At 27.0% G+C, this 18,943-nt stretch overlaps 1 protein-coding gene across 1 annotated transcript in view; it reads left to right on the top strand.

Annotated features, from left to right (window-relative positions):
- LOC107171764 (tachykinin-like peptides receptor 99D) overlaps positions 1–18,750 on the top strand; it is a 225,646-nt gene extending 206,896 nt beyond the window's left edge. The window contains exons 6-7 of the mRNA XM_089226839.1: positions 3,383–3,525; positions 13,652–18,750. Of these exons, the coding sequence (XP_089082965.1) occupies positions 3,383–3,525; positions 13,652–13,923 (415 nt within the window). The 3' untranslated portion in view covers positions 13,924–18,750. The remainder of the gene's footprint in view (positions 1–3,382; positions 3,526–13,651) is intronic.
- The last annotated feature ends 193 nt before the right edge of the window (positions 18,751–18,943 follow it).

The following is an 18,943-nucleotide window of genomic DNA, read 5'->3' as shown; positions in this document are numbered from 1 at the left end:
TGAGTGATCACTCAGCTCTGGGGTCGACCGGACACTCATTGCATGTCCGCGTAACGGTAACTCAACAGCCACTGACAACTAATGATGATCCTACTAGTGACAACCAAATCTAGCATATCGATCGACCCTCATTGGCATCATAAGACTGCTTGGAGTTTTATATTACATGACTAAGTTGAACACGCGGGAATTCTTATAAACTTTTAGTTTACAAGAATATATTATCAGATCATAATTTAACTTTTAAATTTAAAAACATCGAAAAATCAAAAAATCATTTTCATTCGATGTAATTTTAATATTCAAAAATACTTATTTATTAAAACTAGTAAAATCATATTTATTTTATTTCAAGTCAGTTGTAAAAAATTATTAGATATTCATATTATATAGGTAGAACATAAAAATATTTTTATATAGTATAATTTTTTAAAAAACGGAAACAATGATATTTTGGGTAAATATTTTAGCGACATTGGCGTACAACAATATTTTAATAAATGATAACCATATAAATATTATAATAAAATAAATAAGGATTTTAGGCCTCGTGACTCAACAATAATAATAATACAACTCTTCGTATGGCTCAAAAATTATACAATAGATGCTGCTACAGTATAATATTTAATAAATGGTTACCTCCATATATTTTCTTCTCATACGTTTTGCAACTCTCGAGCAAAGCTCAGTGTATATATAATATAACTGGCCAGTGATCTCATTCACGATGCTTTTATAGCCGCGTTTCATTAGTTTTATTCAAGAGGAAAGTGCTTTCAACTTTTTTGAAAAGTAGTACAGTGGTACAATTTCTGTAGACACCAATAAAAAATTAAAAGATTGGTCCGTATTTTTCCAATTGAGGTAAAGAGGTATCACACATCACGTTTCCAAGACAAATTAACGTTACAAGAAACTTTCAGAAAATATTTACCACGTTTGGTCACCTTTTTTGATCGATTATATTGTAGGATCTTACCTCATATAACCGCCATCTAGGTAATGAAAAAACATTTAAATTGAAACATTGCAAACTATGATGAATAATAAATAGGCACTTACGTTATTAGCCGAAATAGAATGTTGTTAAAATTCGCAACCTTTAGTTCTTTTATCCAAAATAAATTCCTTTGAACTTTATACAGATATCTTCCGGTCAGTATATTCGTAGACACCATGTGTTTAGGTATGATATGATGTGGGAAGGGAGGCTATATCTCATAATATTTCGAGTACTCAAATTCATAAAATATAAATAAACAAATATAATAAGGTGGAGGGCAGGCGCGTATACAAGGGGGGGTTTTAGGGGTTCCACTGGAGGGTGGCCCATTTTTTGTCAATTACGGTAACAATTAGTATTGTGTTTTCGGTTGAACGTATTATATTTATTCTTAAACGTGCATCAATGTTGACCTAACTTTGTAATGAAATTCCGATTTTCTACATATTTCAATTTGAAGTGCTATAAAATACCAACCTTGGCAATAACTAACAAGAACAGAGACTCAAGTAGACAAAGTTCACAGACTGTCACACGAAAATTCTAATTTTCCAAAACCAATTTTGACTGGTAACCGATTAGCGAAAAACTAATCAACGGTTATAATTAAATTATATCGATTTAAAACTTTAAAAAAATAAGTAAAGATTCGGATTTTTTGAAGTGGTTTTAAGCTCTGCATGCAACCAACCTTATAATAGCTAAAATATGGACTAAAATGAATACTGTCTCTATGGAAATAGATTACATTATTTCTAGGGATTACCCACTAACAATACAAAATGAAAGTATCGTGATAAGATTGCAACTGTGTAATTTGTACTAGGTAAACACAATAATATTACATATTACTTAAATTTATATTTTACATTTATTTTAAGAGTTGGAAATAAATATTATTTATGCAGTTAGATAACATCCAATAAATTTTGTATAATGTTTACACTGCACAAAGAAGTAGGTATTATCAAATAATACACAAAAATTTTTGGTTTTTAAAAACATAAATATTATTTTAGTATAAAATATATTTTAAAAACATACCTCTATAGCGTTATGGCTATATTTATTTACTATAATAATATATACCTATGCTAATACATGCGCATCATTACCAAACAATCATCAATAGTTTACTTTGATGCAAACATTACATATGATTTATTCAATATTAAATATTTTGTCAAAGCGGTTAGTTAAGTTTGAAACGTTTCTTCAAGTTAATCCTTTAAAATGGTTTTTACTTTTTGAGTTGAAATTTAGTAGAATATTCAAACGAAAAATAAAGTTTTTTTCTTAATAACATTTGATGTAAATCTAAATCCAATATTCGCATATTCAAACATAAGATCTAAAGCGTAGGTAATTCAAATTTAAATTAGCTTATTACAAATATTCCCATTACTTTTATATAAAATACAGGTATGCATTTATTTTATTTTATATTTCTTGTTTCTTATTATTGATAAAGTATTTCCATCATGAATATTTATAACATGTTAAAATGCAAATGTACTTTTTTTGAAAAACTGTTTATTTTGAATATTATTGTTTATATTAGAACAAACCACTTTACACCAATAAGTCGCGTTTTAAATGTAAACAAAATCATTTTTTCACTTTTTGGTACCAAATTTGATTTATTTTAATAAAACATTTTAAGTTAACAGTATAAAATCGTCAGGTACATTTTAAATATTTATATACTCGTTAACCATTTCAACTCTTTAAACTATATTTTTACTAATTTTGTATTCTAAATAAATCGTTCCACGTATTTAACATAATCTCCTATAGTCATTAAAATCTAGCATACACAAAAACCAGTATTAAACAACATTTATATTTTTATTTTTATTATTTATGTATAACTACTTACTGACAAAAATAAAAAAAAGTTCATATTTTTGAATATCTAGAATTGAAATGGTCAAAAAAGTAGGTAATTAATAAATAAATTTAAGCAAAATATAGTGTACACAAAAACAATATTAAATTAAAAACATCTAATTTAGAGTAAAATCTGATACAAAATCGCATAGGCATATTATGTACATATGAATATATGTATAATATATTCATACATATTGACATATTGTTATCTAAATGAAGATAGGTAACATTTTTTATGTAGCAATTTAATATCCTTGTTTTTACGGCGTGTGTAAAGAAAATGGAAAATTTAATATTTTGTCTTCTAAACGAATAATGTTATCAGATTCAAAAATATGATACTCGTTACATTTGATCGCAATTAATCACAATAGTATTGTAAATGAAATACATATGAAATATATTATCCCGTGTTTTTCATCATCGCGTATCAATTGTCATCATATTGTAATTTGTATAAATATATCGTTGATTTTTTTCCAGATTCCGTCAAGGATTCAAGCAGTTCTTCTCTTTCGTGCCGTGCATCAATGTGAGAACCAACAGCCTGATCCGAAGGGAAGTTGTCACCAGCAGGTACAGCTATAGCGGATCCCCGGACGCCCACTATCGGATAGTGCGCAACGGTAATAGAAAATCCGGGAGGCGCAATGCGTTTTACGGCGTGCGCTGCATATTTATAACTGGTAGAGACATACATGGACAAAACTAATGTTGATCCGATCCACGGCCCTCCCAACAAATTAAAAATAAAATAAAAATACTCACAACAGTAAAAAAAGAAAAACCGCATTCAAGAAAAAAAAACGCACTATTGAATCTTAAAACGTATTATTGCTTTAATGTAACAATCAGGGCAGATGAAAATAAAATAAAAATATCAAATCAAAAAATCATTAAATCACGGGAGCGTATTGTAAGAATTCTTTCAGAGTGTTTTATGCAATTTTTTAAATATTATTATTAAACTAAATATTATATTTACGACATATATACGACATGTATCATACTATAATTAATATACTATGTATTAATATATATCATACTCTTAAAATTCCCCAAAAACCCTTGTCGGTCTGTAAATTAGATGAAGAGCGAGTGGTTTCAAGTTCAAATGTTAGCTACAACTGTAAGCTAAGATGATGAAAAATTATGCCATCAAAATAGTCAGGAATTAATTTGATTCAAATTCTTGTATACATAGTATTCTACGCATGATGAATGATAATTTACTAATTGAAACTAATGGATTATCAATATGGAATTACTTACCTAATATTTCTGTCACCCTGTACTATTTTCTTATGACATCTATATTCTACATTAAACTATTGACTTATTTATTTCTCATTTTGGTTTATGTTTAACGTTCACGTAAACTTCGTCACGCATAAAAATAAAAGTTGTAAAAATTCTGTCACTTATAATATGATTATGAGTGTAATATTATTATGCAGGTGCAGATTCTAATAAATATTATTCATTTTAAAATGTGAATATTTTCAAAATATTTTAGACTATAAATTGAGTTAAAGCTACGTAAAATATTACTGATAGAGAAATAATTTGTTGATAGATAAATCATTTCCAACTTTGTTCACGTTTGGCAACTAATTGATATTCAACTTTTTTGGTAAAATCTTTGTTTGTCTTTTGCTAAAAATGACAAATTTCTAAAAATGATTTAATATGATATTGATGAAATGAAAATAACTAACTAGGTATTTAAGAAAAACACGGCATTAAATAATTGTGTTAATATCCTGTGACTTATTATAATATGAAAGTAGAAATGTTCAAATATGAATCAAATTGAATAAGCTTTTATCCGCTCTAAAATCGCAAATTGTTTATATTGTTTCTGTCAATATTGCAGTTATGGTTCTGTTTATTAATATCGTTGAAATAATGATAAGCACATTTTAAACCTTTTCGTACAAAATTTAAAAGTATAAGTTTGAACCATATTGTTTCAATTTTGATTATAGGTACTTAGGGTCATTCAAATGGTATACTCCATATATTTAAGAGAAAACTATATTTCTTTACAAAAAAATTAGGTATACAAATATATTTCTGAATCTATTTCTGAGTATTTTGAGAAAATCGTTTTTATTTTACATTAAAATAATAATATACTCTTAGAATAATGTATGAATAATAATAGAATTGACATATAAAATATTTTTGGGCTTTTTTTAAAAACGCAAAGATATTATGTAGTTCATTAATTAATGTTATCTACCTACATAAAACAATGTATAAAGTGTTAAAAATAATTAATTTCACGATTAACTAACAAATCTATATGTTTGTTGGTTGATTTCCTTTATACGTAAATTAGTTTCTTTGCATAGTACTATATACTATATATATATCGAAATTTCAAGAAAATAGTTTGTACTTCATCACCACATACTCCGAAGTAAGAACATAATTTAAAAATCAATTCATTACTTACTCTCTTATCTCAGAATCTAAAATATCTTTGTAAATCATCAATAAAAAAATGTATAAGTCAATGGTCTATGTGTTTAATTTTCTGTCGTATTTTTACTAATAAATCGTATCATATTTTGAGGGTAAATAAATATGTTCACATCAAAGAAAAATAATTTGTGAACACATTTATCCTATTATTTCTTTAATAATTTCATTTTTTTTGTTTTTAAGTTTTAAGTACTAGTGTAAAAATGATGATTATTATGATAAATGTAATACATTAACAATATTTTATTTATTTCAAGAAATCTTTAATCCAATTAAAACTTTTTTATAATTATTTCTATTTAAATACGTTTTAGGTTTGAGCAAGCTTAAAAACATTTAACTATCATGTTCAAATTGAATTCAACACGTATCTTACAATAATTGTTTCCTGCTCAATATTGAACTTGATCGATTGACAATAGTATAATGTATGAAACATATATATAAATATATTGTATTATACCTGCATTATAATCTTACTCATAAATTTCCACGAACAAAAGATAATCAATTAACATATTGTATAGTCCAAGAGTCTAACATATCTTCAAATACATATATTCAACAATCTTATTTATTTCCATAATACTAGAATTCAGATAATAATTATTTTTAAATTATTAATTATTCAATATATTGAATTAAATACAGAACAAATTAATAGATTAAAATAGGATCAATATAAGATGGAATAGCTAAACTAATAAATCATAACAGGGGTAATTGAGTCAATTGATAAAACTTAATATAGGTAATGATAAAAGTACAATAAAGAATATTTAATTTTCATGTTTATAGTTGTTCTAAACTCATTACAGAATATTTAAATAATATATTAAATAAAGTTATTGTTTTCAAAAGTCTTTATTACTTGAATACATACTTCGTAAATTTTAACACTTAAATAGGTAAAATTAATATCATTATTCCATAAATGCAAATTATAGAATTATAAATGTTCTGATTTAATTATTATTTATAGATATTTACGATATCCACGAGGGCTTGATATAATATTCTCCATCCTGATTTTCCCCGGTAAAAACGCTATAATATAACAAAAACAAGCGTCTCAATTGACAATTTTTGACAATTTCCTGTTTTTTAGCGGCTCAATTTCGCTACAAGAATCATTGTCTTCGTATTTCAGAAAAATAAGTTACTTACGCAAAAGGCATTCAAAAATAAATAACGAAACCGTTCCATTATAGCGGTACTTATATAATACTATAATAAATAATAATAAACTACCGAAATGCTCTCTTGTGTATATTACTTATACACGGAAACAGTTTTTCATGTATATTGTATATACTCAGTATTTGTATGGCGTAAACGGTGTGTTGATTTCGGCTTTCATAAAAAACTATTCATTTCAAGTTAATAACAAAGTAAGTCAAGAAGTTTATAAGTTACTGTAGGTAAACTGGAAGTTTTATTTCCGAGAGATGAGATAGCAGATATTTAATGATGTACCATTTTAAAATGTAATTGTCTTATTATCAAAGACTATAAAGTGGTTCTTTCTGAAACGAAGTCAAAATTGAATTTTGTAAAAATTTTATTATTAATAAAACTATAACTCTATAATATATCTCATTTTTTAGTATAGATACTTAGTAAACCAGATGAATGTTTAACATACAATACTTGTCTCAGTTAAGGTTTTATTTGATCATAGATTTTTGAATCCCAAAATGTATCTTCTAAACCTGAATTCATTTTTAATAAATAATAATGTCTAAATTGCTAATAGGTAATTCATTATATACCACGTTAAAAATATAGGATAAATCAGGGTAATTATATTATTATATTATTTTATTTTAATAATAAAGTTAATAACTTTTGGCATAATTTTCTCGATACTAGTACTTTTATTGAAGTTTCTACGAGCAAAACATCAACTAATTTTGAATAAAATAAAGTTTTATCTTAATTTTATAATCTGTTAAGCTTTTTTAGTCAATGGAAACTAGAATAGATACATATTCAAATTATATGTCATATTCATTATAAGTTATAGTAAATATGTATCTATATATTTATGTGGGAAATCAAAATGTATATGAAATATTTCTTTTAATAATTTTGGTTTTGTAATTTTTCCTATTTCTTTTCTTAAAGAAAAATCATTGATTCAAATTATAGTTTCATGGTAAGTTGACCCGTGGATGGCAAACATTTAAATTAGCACGAACAAGCAAACTTCGATATTGTCAACTTAATAATTGAGCTAGGTGTGTAGGTAATATATTATACAATTTCAGATCCAAAACTTTAAACCATGTCACGTTTGACACTTTCAGTTATAACAAAGGATAGAAAACAAAATTATGCAATCAGAATAACTAGAAACGTCTATTTATGTGAAATTTGAAATAATGATTAACATTACCTTGTATAGTTATAATTGACCCATAATAAAGTGAAAACAATACAAGACCGAAAAATCCAAATAAACGGAATAGAAGTATCAAAAACCCGTGTTATCAATACCAATTTTTGGTGTTTCCGAATAACATAATAATTATATTATATTATATTATTATTATATGTTTATTTAATACATCACTATAAGAAAGTATGTAAAATTGGTGGTCATCTAATTTTTATTTCTATTGTTGCTTAGGCATTTTTTGATCGAGTTGAACATGCTGTGTTAATTCCATAACCTAAGTATTAAAAAAATATCTATTTAAGCAATTTTTAAATATTTTATGTTCGGTAGTAGAGCAAATATATTATTTTTTACACGGAAGGGACTGTTAATGATGCTATTATCTACCAAGGATTGTTTTGAGAATTCAGTCCTTGGTCTTATTCATTCTCCCAAACACTACGCACGTTTGCTTCCAACTGACAAATGCCTAGTACATGATTGTGTTTCGACATATTTTTCTTTGAATGTTAGTCGTTTTTTTCTCTACTGAAAACGTTTGTTCATATAACACCTCTAGAACATTATATATAACCTAAATCTGAGATTTAGAAATCTCATGCTGATGACAGTCTGCTTTAAAGTAGTAGCCATTATGAAACAATATATTATGACGTGTATTATTTTATATTAAAATTTAATTTGGCGTGTGGCTACCTCAAACGCCCTCAATATCATATACACTAGACACTAATTACCATGTAAGTATGTTTAGAGTAGAGTGATACACTGACACTGATAAGTGATGATATTGTGTTCCTTGAGTATACTACTTGATACTTATAGGATAAAAGAATGTATTTTACATCGAATTACGTGGATTATCATCAAAACTACCACATCGATACAAATAAACTACCCATGTACCAAAATATGACTAAAATTCACGATGTGAAAAATATAACATGTGTGCACGAACGTTAGTTTTTTTATACACTTCATATTTTTTTTATTTTAAATATTAAATGAGCCATGAATGAGCAACGGATCCAATATTTTTCTGAGTGGTCTCCAGATATGATTTGATTCTCGATACCAGCAACGAGGTTTCGTGGTTACTCGTAATCAAAATTATTATTCTATCCGTTGAAAAGTATGTCCACCGACGAGGTGGCAATAACTGTATTAATATTTTTAAGCTACATAAATAGATGGGAAAGAGTAAAATAAATTTATAATCACCCAGACTCTTTAAAAAATGGTTTATGGTTGTTATTTGTTTGTCTGTAAAATAATATGAAATATGTGGGAACGTAAAATTTATTTTTGTCCCTGCCCCTGGTAGCTCATTAATTTATCATTTAACCAGACATTCAAAACTGTAAAACCACAACTAATGACTACCTATAACAATAATAGTAATAAACCCGAACTAAACAAGAATAATTCTTCGTTTAGGTATATATAAAAATAAAAAAACTCCTGACGAAAAATTCAATTTATAAAATATATTATAATTATAATAAATTATTTTCTATTATTGAAGAATTAATTTTTCAAACTTCACGGTAGTTTTTAAGATAACTTTTTAAACATTGCAAAAGTGAACAAAGTATTTAGAAAGTCAATTTATCAGCTTAATGTCGTTAGTTTTTTGATTATTCTGATTTCCACTCAGAAAAGAGTTGCAAGTATAAATTCAGTACCTAACCTTAATGCTTTGAGAACGTCGAACATTTTTTCTTATTAATTTAAATTCTAAGATTACTCAATGACCATGTACCTATTGCCGCTCATATTCAATTTTATACGTGAGTGAGAAATAGAGATAAAAAACCTGCACGTCATGATGAATTGGTAAATAATACTAAATTACTAATAACTAAGTAATACTTACTACTAAATTCGACAATTTTAGAAATAAACTTACTAATAAATTCAATTTTATTTTCCAGTTGATCTCAAGCACAGAGTGAATTTTAGATACCTACTAAGATATTTCTAAGATAGCTCGTACAACTAATATATTGTAATATAATAATGTAGGTAAATAATTCACATTTCAACTGGTATGTTATAATTTTTTTCATATTTTTAAATTAAAAATAAAATGTTAAAACACAGTTAGTTCTACCAACTGATATTGTTAATTAAAATAAAAGCTCGTAATAAAACAATAAAAATATTATATTAGATTGAATTATTGTATATAATTGTTTCTTAATATGTCCGTTTTGTGCTATATTAGACGGAAATTGTCTCAAGACTATTTTAACAAATTTACTTCAAGAATTTCATATTTGACACTCAGTTTCTCAATAAAATTCTCAGTCTTAAACAATTTTTATATTCGACATTCTCATTGTAATTATCTTTACGAAACTAAAAATAAATCCAATTTTAAACTATTATTTGTTTTTTATCCTTCCTATAAGTTTTGTTGTGTAAACATTGAATATACTCGTATTTATTTAATATTTTAGTTTATTAGTTATATTAAAAGTATACAATTACTTGCCACCAAACTCCTCTTATCTGATATTTAAGTTATTAAAATGTAGAATATAACTGATAAACATGTGTTCAATTTTCAATATTTATGTATCAAAATTTAAATGATGAGAAAAATATGACGCTTGGATGTTTGAAATTATTAATGAGGGAAGCTATTCAAAATTTTGTTTGTAATTTATTATGTCTAAAGTGGGACTAAGTATTCCCAGTACACTTCTATTGGACAAAATTTTTAAGTAAAAGTATGACATTTTTAATCATATAATCCTCTTAAACGTGGGTTGATTAAATTTAATTATTTTTGTATATAATAATATAATACTATATCATAATTTATAATACATAACAAAACTCGGATACAATATACAGAATACTCTAAAACTATAAATATAATTTTTTTTTAAAGATTGGAACGTGAGATAACCAAAAAAATTAATTAATATTTTGATAAAAGCAGTATTTTATTAAAGTTTAAGAGAATTAAAAAAATTTAATCCAACTTGGCAATTCGTTGACAATATAAATGTTATTTTAGATTCTGAGCGGAGCGATGAATGTATTGATTTTACCATGATGTGTGTTTTTTTTTTTTGTGTGTGTGTGTCAGTTTTCACGTTTTGGGGCAGTAAAAGTGCTTCGATTTTTGATTTTTGACTTCAATACCTCGTTTGATCAGAAAGTGAATCTAGTTGGTACTTTGGGGGGGGGGGGGGGCAAAAGTGAAAAATTCTTAATACTTTTCTAAATAATCGAGAAAAACAAACTAAAAATTAAGGGAAAAACGGAAAATTTTACGCACACTCATTTTTCGACAATTTTAGATTTTGATGTAATTTTAAAACAAATAAACATAGATACATGAAATTTTCACCGAATGTTTATATAAGTATATTCTATCCACCATGCAATTTTCAAAAATTTTCAACTTAATTTGAACTATTCATAGGCATTTGAAATTTTCGATCATTATTAGTTTTTTTTAAATAAATATTGATAAAAATTTATTTGTTAGGCAGAAAAGCTTGAAAATTTAATACAAGGCTCTTAACATATTGTTACAATAGCAGTTGAAAAATAAAAGAAATTCATAGTCACAATTATTTACAAGCATTTAAAGTTTTAATTTTGACAACATATGTAAAAATCACGAAAATTCGCAAATTATTTCAAACTAGAAATTCATAAAAAATTTTCTTTTTAAATCTAAGATTTGAAAATTTTTAATAATCTATAATATATCCTAGACAGATAAACCGTCTTCGCTCAGAATCGTTTTTCGTATACAATGATATAATATCATTTGATTCAAATTTAATTCCATCCATTACAGTAACCCACTTGTAACCTACTGTACAGCAAAGTGACATCCACGACTTACCCGCCTTTTTTAAAAACAAATTTTACGATTTTATAAAACTGAATTTAATAGTATAATTTTTAATGTTATTTTACATTTGATCACCAACGTGTGTTAAATCCTAAAACAACGTGCCTTCATCCAAGTTTGAATCCGTAAAAAGCAAGCTTAACCCCAATGAATGTTGACCATTATCCAAGCTTACCGTACGGTAGTCTTAAGTTCATATATATATTATGTATCTACTGACTAAAAACATGCTTACTCAATGTCCTATATATATATATATATATATATATATATTTATATTATATAGGGATGTCATTTATTTTTATTTCGTAGTGTATTGTTTTGTTTTCTCGCTATAATCTCTCTCTTTTTCACAACGTCTTAGACGGAATTTACGCATTTGTGGAGAATACAATTTTACGCCTTCTACACCGCAGTATATATCAGGATTATATATACATCATATTATACTCAATGCTTAATACAACTTTTTTTTTCACATCGTACTTTGTATAGAGGACATTTTACGTAAATTTTAACATTTTTCGATATCTTTAATTTCACATTTCAAACAGATGATTTGTACCATTTTTAAGATTTATAATTCAATAACTTTTTCGAAGAATAGAATTATTTTAACCTAACCTATCATATCATAACCAAAAACCACGTGTTCCCAAAATATTAGTGTAATATATAATATGCTTCTCAAATTTAAATTGATTTTACCAGTTGTACAGCTTATTTAACCAACAAAATGTCATAAATGATACATATTTGATTTACAATTTTATATCTTGTAACATTCTTCTCGAGTTTCATGGAGATATACATTCATATTATTATTATTATTATTATTATTATAAAATGTAGAGCATGGATGATATAACGATAAGAAATAGATAGAAGTTTCTACTGTATTTGTACGTATAAGTATAGGTGTGCTTTCATATTAGCGTCGAGTGAGCCGATATGAATCTATGAGTAGAGTACTTATTAATATTGGTAAATAATTGTACAAGTATAATGTATAACTTAACGCATAGATAATACACATAAATATTTATACCAATTAAATTGCAGATATTTCTAAAAATTTTAAAAATAAATATGGAAATATAGCATCATGCTAACTTAATCTAACCAAACGTACATGTAGGTATATAACTGCTAAACACACCATCAAGACCGAGGGAGGGTTAAGATTTTTTAAGCATAAATCAGATTATACTTTTCACATTTGTCCCAGGTAATAGGTACATAATAATATTTATATTTTATTGCAATGGTTGTGATGACCATGTTTTTATTCTTTAAAAAAACCCATAACTAAAAAGTGGCACGACAATTTACTTCCGGCTGTTAAGCCCAACTCGCAGTCCCACCGGAAATTTTGCATCCTCGTTTGTATTTAATATGCAACACTTTGTATCTACGCTTTGGTCATAAACCTTGAATTCACTGGGTGAAACGTTTAATCGCGTCTGCAGGTATTCCGAGAGCTTCACAGACAGTTTATGACTTTAGTATTGCTATTCTGTGGTATGACATGACATAGTGAAAAATCCGCGTTTGAATGAAAAAAAAAAACAATAAATACAGTGAAAAAAAAAACAAATAATTTATTTAAAAAACATTTACTACTTTCCCAGGATAGCAATCTGCCATAAAAAATAATATACAGAACTACGGGAGAGCCAAATCAACTATAGTAATGAAACTTTAACGTGACGTAAATATTTTACCAATCTTACATTGTAATTTAACCTATGCAATATGGTCTGAAACATCTAATACATGGTGGAACTCTTATTATATCTAAAACACTAAGACATAATAAAAATTACATCCATCACCAAATTCACAGCTGCAGAGGTATCAAAGGTCCACTGTTTATGATTATTATGTTTTTTTTTTTTAATGTTGCTCTTTGTTATCAATGCATAGCAATATATACATATATAGACGTAACGATTTGTTTTTTTCTTTTTCTTTTTTTCAGGCACCGTTTGCATACCTTTAAATCACCTGTGCGCCGACAACGATAGAGGTCACTTGAAAGTTCCAAATGCTCATTGGAGACAAGCAAAAAAACACGGCATCGACAGCAGCGTTTGTGAAATTAGCAGCACAAGCTGCAGCAACACAGCGACGATGGCAGGAGAATCGATTGCTATGGCGAATACATCATTTTACAACAAAAACAGTAGCATCAACTACGGAGAAGGCAGCTTGAAGAACAGTGTAGAAAAAAATGCGAATCCTGCATCCTGACGAAAAACGTCACAAAAGGTTGATGGAGATCGCGATCTCTATCACCGTCGCCGTCGGTCATCAGCGATCGATATCACTAATCCAAGGAATGCTGCAAAACAGCAGATTTGGATTTAACGACTGACCTGGTCACTCTATCCCCAGCAACCACTTGATAGATAAAATTTAGATGTGGATGAAGATGGAATGTCTCTCAGTACCACTTGGATTATACTTTACAAATACAATTAATCGTATTTCAAAAATTCAAGTTTGTATGTGTGTGACAGAGAGAGAGAGAGAGAGAGAGAGAGAGAGAGAATGAGAAAGAAGTAACTTACGATCGCCCGAATATGATTAGCCATAAAATCAAATTAACTTATTAATGTACTTAACTAATATTAAACTTCTATGTTTCAACATTTTCAAACTAAATTGCAGCTACCCATCAGCAACCATTGCGTGTACTTCGATCCATTGATACAATAAAAGACCAAACATAAACAAGAAGGACACTTGGGCGCAACAGATAACCTCAATTGAATTATATTATATTATTATAAAATTTAAAATATCTTGTTCACAGTAAATTATGTATACTAATAGTACTAGAGTAAAAAATACCTTTAGCATGAGCATGCACTATTTATGACCAAAAATAAAACCCTAAGAAAATAATGAATGTTTAATATATTTTTATCTTAGCCACCATTCAGAAAAGGTGATGCAAATTTGATCTCATTCTAAACATAAATATTAGTATTATTCATTAATCAATTTTATATGATTCATAACATGCTGGCGCAAATCTTAGTAATATAAATATATTGGTGCAAACACTACTAATTATATTATTTGAACGTTTCAAAAATTAATCATAACCAACGTAACTATATTAAATGACTTCTTTATCTTAAACATACTATGATAGATAAGGGAAGTATAACAAACAGAAAATACTTATTAGAATTTACAAAATTTGTTCAATTAAATCTATTATATTGAACTCAATCTTTATAGTATTTTTTCTTACCTATGTAAAATAAATAATTCTTTAATATGAATTTAATTTAATTTAGTTATTTTTTCAGTGTACAAAGTGCAAAACAAAAACAAAATAAACAATTTCCTGTTAGCTAAAAATGAACAATGAATAATTAATGAAAGAATAATAATTTTAAATTTGAATAAAATAAGTATTAGCTTCTTATAATTTGTATTGGTTTTGCAATATTATTTAAAAAAATAAACTAAAACTTTAATAATATTATTATCACAATATTATGCATCTACACATCATACAATACTACCCGTAATTTACTTAATATGTAACATGATTGCATATATATTTAAATAAAACAACAATATCCATATATATCTAGGTGTACGGCAATTAAACTGAATCTTCAATTCTAACGCACAACATATCGGCATTGAATAACGATAATTTAAACATTTATTTTCATTTTCTTTTTTTTGGTTACTACCTGTAAGAGAAGCTTATAAAATAACTGAACCACTACCACTCCTCCTACGAATACCACTTATAATCTAATAATAATAATGTACCTACGTGTGCGCTCGTATACAAGAATTACGTGTGATTTTAATCCATTACACAAACCTTCCGTGCGAGTTGTTGATGCAGTGTAAATGCATTCAAAGTCCTCGTTACGATAAAACTTGGCCATTTCGCAATAGCGCTCCAGAAAATCACGTTCAATTTATACACGAAATGTCACTGGATTCAATGTAATAATTAATAAACGTGTGCCAAAATTGTTAAATATTTATCAATTGTGTCCAATAATTGGATGGTTATGTAAGGACTTGAAAATGTTGTACGATGTAAATCTTTACTACAGTTTAAAAAAAAACTATCACTCTTGCAACAGTATAAGTACATAAATAGTAACATATGTATAGTATTGAATATAGCGACCTCTCATTGTTATGTTTTCAGAATATACTTAATGTAAGCAGTTTAATTCAATCCACTGTATAGAACTATCAAACTACAATAACTTTATATTATAATGATACATTGTAATACTATACATGATAAGTTATCTACTATTACTCGTACATACAGACATATAGTCAAGAAGTAGAGAATAAAAAAAAATTCTGAACAGAAACGAAAACTTAAAATAAAACCTCGGCATCAGTATGCTCAACTTATGAGAGACCCTAGTTAACCAAATCTGTATAAATACATTACCATTCCCCCCCCCCCCCAAAGAAAATTCCGAACTGCGCCACTACGTACTATAATAGTGCGAAATTCGGCACCAACAGTTTGCTGTTTAAAATTTTTCAGAAGTATCGTTATGAAACTAAAAACTTTTAAAGCTTTACCATATTAATTAACAACTTACCATTTCAATATGATCAAATTTTAAGCCGATGTGGCAAGATAGTGGATATTTATTGATATCTATTAAAACATAATAAATAATAATATTATACATTATAATACCATTAATTTAATCTAATAGAGATTATTGAATTAAAAATGACCAATGTTATAGATGATCTTATTTTTTTATGCTAAACAAATCTCTAGTTTCACTGAACTTCTCTATTTATCATACATGTCTTGAAAATTCTCCAAATTGATGATTCGTCAGCATTCATTTGATATTCTGCCTCACCATTGTTATCACAGCATTTTGTATGGTCGTTCCCGAATAAGTCTTACTTATTACAGGCCATGCTAAATTTATCTTTTATTTTCCATATTATTACTCCGATACATATATACCCAAATATTGAATACATTCAAAAATAAACTGTTACTACCTAAGTATACACTATCGTCTATCACTATGATAAAACATTGTTCGATTATAAATTAATGATTATCTACTGAATCAAATGCACTGCAATAATACCATAATATTTGAAAGTCGTCAATAAGCATTTCTAAAAAATATTAATGAATTTTAAATATGTTATAACTAAAAAAAACCTACTAAAAAATTCACACATTGCAATAAATACGACCCAGATCGGCCACTCTGAATGAAATAATAATATAGTGAAACATCGAGGGGTCCCTCTCTACAGATCTATACTGGTGAAAATAATTTTCTCCACGTACACGACGAAATCCAAGGACGGTAATCGGTACATAATATCGTACATTGTGAAACATATGTCTCTCGTTCACCAGAATACGTGAGGTACTTATTTTTATTGTATTTTTTTCATATTCGATGACTGTTTGAAATATTAAATGCTCGTATGTCATAATTTACACATACCTACATCAATACATACATACATACATACATACATACATACATGCATACATACATACATATATACATACATACATACATACATACATACATACATACATACGTACGTACATACATACATAAATACATACATACGTACATACATACATACATACATACATACATTCAAACATACATATTTACAAAAGAAACTAATACGAAATGACATTATAATTACCGTCACAGACTTAAACCAAGGATTTTGAGAGATGTGTTCAAAGCACACGTATATAAATATTATAATAAATAATAATATATGGTCGCATCTGCTTTCCCTAAAACTTTTTAAGCTAGCTTTTTGGCACATACTTCATATTTGGTAGAAAAAAAATCACCATACAAAACATATTCACGTCACACAAATTTCGAATAATTTTAAATCATACAACTATCTTACACTATTCCTACATCACATAATTTTATAATATATGTACAGTCCAGACCGACCAGACATGTCTAAATTCAAAGTGAGTTCATACACATAAATGGTACGTCTAAAGATATATTTGTCGTTTCACCGTTACATACTCTCCTAGTGAGGTCCTTCCCTTGTTATTATTTACCGATTCATGACTTAAGCACCGTGTGACCTAGACTGTGCCAAAATACATATTTCCATAATACTATACGTTCCTAAACACTGCATATTATGTACAATACTACAATGTACATGTATATATTATAATATTAAGTACCTATATATTTTAATCCATGAGAATAATATTACATGTAAAACTTTTATTATTACGCATTATTTATATTGTTGTTATTGATGTTTTTTTTTTTCATTCCTGTTGTTGTTATTGTTGTTGTTGTTGTTGTTGTTATTACTGTCGATTTTGTTTTTGCTACACAATGGAACAGAATAATATATAAACACGAAATTTTTAAGCAATAAAAGTTATCTTGTATAATAATATTCTGCATACCTATAAGCTATATTAAACCACAAATGATGTTGGTTTTACTACTTATTTTCAAAATTAATATAGAACACTTCAAAATAATATATCATTATTACAATATATTGTAAATATTTAAAACGGTTGATGGCCGTAATTAAAACATAATATGGATCCCTCAATAATATTATAATCGTTCCAATCAATTATTTAGTTCAAACTCTACACTAAGCGTAGTTACTTTCGTTGAATCTTTGTAATTATATGGAGACATATATAACTCATTTCAAAATTAACTTCCAAAAAAAAAACCTAAGTTTTCGATAACATAAATTATTAATATTTTTACTGTAAGCTATTATAGATATTAGGTAGATAATATTATAAGCTAACGTTTTACCAGAGCGCGTGCAATGCGTGCATATTCAAATATATAAATCTATCAACAACATTTGCTGCAGGTACTGTCGACATATTATGTTTTATAAAAATTACATTATTCGTTCGTACTCCAATCATTTTGAGTTACCATATGTGATTAATTTTAATTGTACCTATTTATTTTAAGGCTATGATATATTATATTGTGCATGTGTGTGTTAATGTGTTTTTATTAAATAAATGCTTTTAACTGTAAAATATAATTGTGTGTTTATTTATTATATTTTTCCCATAAGGTGGATAGGATCATCATCCCTTGGTGGGTAAATATATGTTATATAATACGTTCTACCACCACCTCCAACAAAACCTATATGGAAAAGGCGAGAGCTAATACAGAAAAGTACAACTATGAATATAAAAATAATATATGCAGAACAAAAAAAAAAAAAAAAA

Source organism: Diuraphis noxia, unplaced genomic scaffold (genome assembly GCF_037042655.1).
Source record: "Diuraphis noxia isolate RWA-SAM2 unplaced genomic scaffold, SU_Dnox_SAM2 contig0004, whole genome shotgun sequence".
NCBI classification, from domain to species: domain Eukaryota; kingdom Metazoa; phylum Arthropoda; class Insecta; order Hemiptera; family Aphididae; genus Diuraphis; species Diuraphis noxia.
The sequence above is the reverse complement of the archived record's forward strand: the minus strand, read 5'-3'. Positions and strand labels throughout refer to the sequence as shown.